At 40.7% G+C, this 5,833-nt stretch overlaps 1 protein-coding gene across 1 annotated transcript; it reads right to left on the reverse strand.

Annotated features, from left to right (window-relative positions):
* Window positions 1–1,215: 1,215 nt before the first annotated feature.
* On the reverse strand, window positions 1,216–5,614 carry LOC137278152 (uncharacterized). The gene is made up of 4 exons (XM_067810321.1): window positions 3,515–5,614; window positions 3,185–3,318; window positions 2,142–2,616; window positions 1,216–1,645 (listed from the first exon to the last, which is right to left on the reverse strand). Exons 1-3 carry the CDS (start codon window positions 3,715–3,717, stop codon window positions 2,570–2,572), a joined length of 384 nt encoding a protein of 127 aa, XP_067666422.1. The 5' UTR covers window positions 3,718–5,614; the 3' UTR covers window positions 1,216–1,645; window positions 2,142–2,569.
* Between the last annotated feature and the right edge of the window lie 219 nt (window positions 5,615–5,833).

The following is a 5,833-nucleotide window of genomic DNA, read 5'->3' on the forward strand; positions in this document are numbered from 1 at the left end:
CTTACATCTATGAAATTCCGCCCAAAAGCCCAAAATGTCCACTTGAAATTGACCCTATTGATACTGATCACAGACCTTCTGCATTGATTGAGTATTGGCCTCTTTTCCTTGTGATCGAGACTCCTGACAAGACACCGTAAAAGGTGAACCCCTTTGCTGTATCCAAGGGTATTGAAGTAGTACAGGAGGAGGCAGCTGAAAAATCTGATGTCGTAGTCTCCCCAGTACTGACTTTGTTTGACACTATCTTCAGTTAGTATGATGTCTTTGGCTCATGAAAAGGCCTTTAATACTCAGGTTTTCACAGTGTATTGGCCGACAACATCTCAAAGTTAATCATAGATAGTTTAACTAATATCAATCTGATCACTGTCATTGTGACGTTTGTGTATTGCTAGAGGGTGTAAAATTTTTTGACATATATTTGCTTTTGAAAATAATGAAAATGACCGCCATTGACTATTTGATGAAATAGCAGTATCCAAAGTATTAGAAAACTATGCTTCACGATCGATAACTGACTCTAAGCTCTTGTAGTAACTATTCAAATGGTCTGTCAGATAACTGTTAATCACTTTTGATACATTCAGAAGCTTACAATTTGTTCAGTTTATCTGCTTTGATATAGATCTCTCTCTGATGGCATACTGACTTTATTGCATTTACTCTGTGTCAGTTCAACCATTCCATGGAGAGCAGCATCTCTCGACATCAGAACACCTGAACAGGGATACGCTGACCATCACAAATGCTCTAACCATGGTCAACTGGTAAAGGAATATGATTGGCAAACATGCACTTGGTTGTTTACTTGCGCAATGTAATATTCTAGACTGTTGGATGTTGGTGGGAGCTTTTCATTTAATGTCTTGTCTCATCTACAGACACCACTGGATTGTTTAGTACATACATTGAACTAAAGGTCAGTGCGATGTGATCTAGTAATGTTGATAGGCTTTTGTATTGTACGTTCTGGTTTGTAGACATTAGAATACCCCCGTGTATTGATCTATTGTTTTAACGTTGGACTTGTTTCGTGATGTGTTTCTGTGTTGGCGGTGTTTAGCAGTGCATGGCAGTGTATGGCTAAAAACAAGCACTCCTACAAGGCGATAAAGTCGTGCACATCCGATTTCCATGGACAAAAACAATTCTTCTCCAGTTCACAAGTTTCACAAACAAAACAGCAAAACAAACAAGCACAATTGGACCAGCTGTGCGGATTATGTTTTATTAATGTCATCATTCCCAACATGGAACAGTACCAAATCCTCGAACAGAAACACCAACATTGTTGTCGCAGATTGTGTGTCTAAATTGATCTTGATCAAATTTGAGATTTGAACACGGTCAAAGGTAACTGAAGCCCGACACGTAAAACCAGAGATAAAAAACATTTTTGAGAAAAAAACTCTGGAACCGTGTTCCCTCAACGTATGCAACGCTACCTATTCTACTGGAAGGTTTACAGTAGTAGACACGCAGAGTACATTGTCACAAAATGTCCGAACAGTAAAACATCCACATGCTGCTCCAGAAGAGACCTTGATCCACTTCTGTCCACGGAATATCTTCTCGGCAGTCGTCCTGCCTCTGGGGGACTTCAGGGTCCATTTCCGCCCCCAGGACGATGGCATCCACGCTCCTGATAATAAAGGTAAACATATTTTACATCATTTGTACTGTGTGAATAAATGCAAAATATATGATTCCACGAGAACATATCTCAAACACGAAAATCAAGTTGTGACGTGGCAGTAGACGTCATTGTACACAAGGAGGCACTGTGTGTTTTCTTTAAAAGATCGTTTGGAAGAACACAGTGGCTTCTGCTAATAAAGGTAAACAGTATTCTGTATCATAATTTATACTTCCAGCACATATTAAGACTGCATGAGTGTCGTTTTTACACTGCTTTAACCAGCATACCAGCTATATCACGGTGAGAAACAACAAATATCGGCTCCACACACCATTCAGATATTGTAAATCGAAATAGGTTTGTTTGGAGCGTCATGAGCGAACACTTTAACCATTCGGGTATTCGACGATCCCCTTACATTTAAATGCAAAGCAAATATATCGGGACGTGGAAAACAAAATTTCATCTAAGTCTTAAACTGAAATAGTGAATGCTTTACCAGCAGGTGGCCAGTACACCGACTTTCAAAGTGACCATCCGGGACTTGCTTTGCCTCGAACTACCTATTGAAGGACGGAATGGTGGGTTAACACTAAGTTATACTATCTATAGATAGCATCGTACAGGGCATGCACGAAGGGGGCCCTATCTACACTAACCCCTAATCTACCAGTCAAGTGCAGTCAGCATTGGGTCTACTGGGGGTGCTGAAAAGACTGGGGCCACAGAGTGTGCCAACCCTAAACTAGCTGGGTTGCTGTAACAACCATCCTGACTGTACAGTCAGGCCCTAGCACCGAACCTACTCCATGTACGCTCGGCAGGGGGCTACGCGGAGAGCAGACGCACAATGGAGCCACCATGAGACAAAAGCTCATCCCATCGGACCCTCGGAAAGCCAGTGTACTAAAGTCCAGGTGGAAGGGTTTAGAGTGACACAACACCAAATCCAGAGTGTGCCAGGGTTCCTGCGTCTGAAAGAAATGAGTCATGCATAAGCATCAGTAATCACATTTCTCTCGGATGTAGATTGTATTAACAACAGCGAGTAAGTGTGGTTTTCTGCCGCTTTGGGCAATTTTCCAACGACGAGTCTCGTACGTGGGCGTGGGGCATAGTATTTAAGTGAGGACTCGAACAATGGTACTGAACATGACGTGCCAACACTTGAACAACTAGGCTACACTACAACTCCGTTTACATGCAGAAACCAGTATCAACCTTTCCCATCTATACCTAAATGGCTGTGACTATGCTGGTCGTAAGAGGCGACTAACGGGATCGGGTGGTCAGACTCGCTAACGTCTTGGTTGAAACATGTCATCGGTTCCCATTTGCGCAGATCGATGCTCGTGTTGTTGATCACTGGATTGTCTTGTCCAGACTCGATTATTTACAGACCGTCACTTTATAGCTGAATATTGCTGAGTGCGGCGTAAAACTAAACTCACTCACTCCTAAATGACTGTAAAGTATGAGAGAATTAGTGTGCACTATATATGAAGCAAATATTTTCTTCCAAAATGAGTTGAAAACACCTGCCTGTCTGGTCCTCTGTCACCCTTCCGAAGAATCCATGGTCCACGTCTATCCATGGAATATCTTCTTGGCAGTCGTCCTGCCTCTGGGGGACTTCAGGGTCCATTTCCGCCCCCAGGACGATGGCATCCACGTTCCTAACAGTGACGACAACGAATAGGTTAATGTTTCACATCACTGATACTTACTACATAGGTAATAAATATTAAAAGCATATGCTTTTTGGTCAGGAAAACGCTGTAACCTGAAACACAAGTTGTAACTTGCTCATGACGTCATTGTCAACAAGAATATATAGTATGTTGTCTTCAAACGATAGTTTGGAGAACTTGCCTTCCTGGTAGTCTGGCGGCTTTGTGGTCGTTGTCCTGCCGCCAGAAGAGACCTTGATCCACTTCTGTCCACGGAATATCTTCTCGGCAGTCGTCCTGCCTCTGGGGGACTTCAGGGTCCATTTCCGCCCCCAGGTAGATGGCATCCCTGCTCATAACAGTAAAGAGAATATAGTTTACATCGCTGGCACTTACTGTGTGCATAAATGCAACTTATATGCCTACACGTAAAATCTCAAACATGAAACTCAAGTTGTGATTTTGCAGTAGACGTCATGATAAACAAGGATGCATTGAGTGAGTGAGTTAATGTTTAACGTCACATCGGCAATATCTCAGCCATATCGTGACGAGAACATTTAAATTAAATATATGCATATGGAAAAATCTGTCAACGGAGGACAGTAAAACAACTAGCATATCACAATTTTAAGTAAAACTAGTATGGAAAGTTAAAACTAATAGCACTATTTAGACAATACATAATAAAAACAGACTATAGATCACCAACAACTGAAGGTAGATCACCACACTAGGGACCATGGGGACTTACAGTACCTTTGCTACCTGCATGGACCCTAGTTGGATTTACATCATCCCCTCAGCTGCTGGCGATTGTACGAAAGGTTAGCCAAAATTAAAACAACATGAATACTACGATTAAAAACCTGGCAGACTTAAATTTACTGTGAATGTTTGTGGACTTACGTACCCTCTCAGGAGGACAATAATTTTACAATACTTCAACCCCCTTTGAGGGTACAGCCACCAACAATTCAAGTTACTAATTCAAACTACCAATCATTAAAATACATCTATTTACAGAAACATACTATTCAAAATTCACCCAAAAAATCAATTTCTTTTAAAAAACCTATAATAAAATGAGAATTAACGTTGGTAAAAAGATCCTTCATTGTTTTAACTGTAAAATATTTATCCCTTGTGATGGAGAATTCAACACAGTCAAGCAGAATATGCTTGACCGTGACTCTCTCATCACAAGGGATGCAAAATCGAGGATCCTCACCTTTCAACAGGTATGCATGAGTATATCTAGTGTGGCCAATACGACATCGTCGTAGTATGACCTCTTCAAATCTGGATTGACAACCCAAGTGGGTATAACCAATGTAAGGTTTTATCTCATGTAATTTATTTATACCCACTTGGGTGTCCCACTTCTTTTGCATCAGATCACGGATAAAAGATCTAATGTTAGCTTTGTAATCACTGTAGGGAATAAGAAGCAGTGTCACAGATTTGTTGAGTGCTGCCTTGGCAGCAAGATCGGCCATTGTGTTCCCTGAAATGCCTACATGGCTGGGTAACCAACAGAAGACGATGTCGTATTGGCCAGTAGCAAGATTATTATACAATTCAATAATGTCAATTAAAAGTGGATGTTTACATGATAAATTTTTAATCGCCTGGAGACAAGAAAGAGAGTCTGAATAGATTATATATTGTTTACGTTTAGGGTGTCTTTGAATATATTTGAGAGCTGTTAATATGGCGTTAGCTTCAGCTGTGAAAATAGAACTGCTAACTGGTAATCTAGAAGATATTGTTCTGGATCCAATGACAGTGGCACAAGCCACAGCGCCACCATCCTTGGACCCATCTGTAAATAAGGATTTATAATTGCTATATTTATGTTTTAATTGATTATATTTTTGCTTATATTGTAATTCATTAGTCTCTGATTTTTTAAATGTGGTCAATGTTAGGTCTACTTGAGGCCTGACCAACTGCCAGGGAGTAGAAGAAAGAAGACGGGAGGGAGCTATGTTTTCCAGCTGAATCCCAGCAGCAGAAAGAAAAGGTGTAATTCTATGTCCCAGAGGCGGGACAAGAGAAGACTTTTTGTTGTATAAATCCTCATAAAGGGGATTGAAAACACAGTTATATGCAGGGTTAGAATGATTAGAGTATAATTTAGTAATGTATTGTAAAGCTAACTTTATACGGCGCTGCTCAAGAGAAGGTTCATCAGCCTCAACATAGAGACTGTCAATAGGTGAAGTTCTAAAAGATCCAAGACAAAGTCTCAGACCTTGATGATGGACAGGATCAAGAAGTTTAAGATTGCTTTTGCAGGCTCCCCCGTAAACGATTGAGCCATAATCAAGTTTAGAACGAACTAGTGATCGATAGAGATGGAGAAGGGTAGCTTGATCCCCTCCCCATTTTGAATTTGAAACAACTTTCAACAAGTCAAGTGCTTTCAGGCATTTAGTTTTAAGTGATTTAATATGTGGTAAAAAAGTTAAATGTGACTCAAAGATTAGACCCAAGAACTTGGCTTCCTTCACAACTT

The sequence above is a fragment of the Haliotis asinina genome, chromosome 3 (genome assembly GCF_037392515.1).
Source record: "Haliotis asinina isolate JCU_RB_2024 chromosome 3, JCU_Hal_asi_v2, whole genome shotgun sequence".
Classification (NCBI taxonomy): Eukaryota; Metazoa; Mollusca; class Gastropoda; order Lepetellida; family Haliotidae; genus Haliotis; species Haliotis asinina.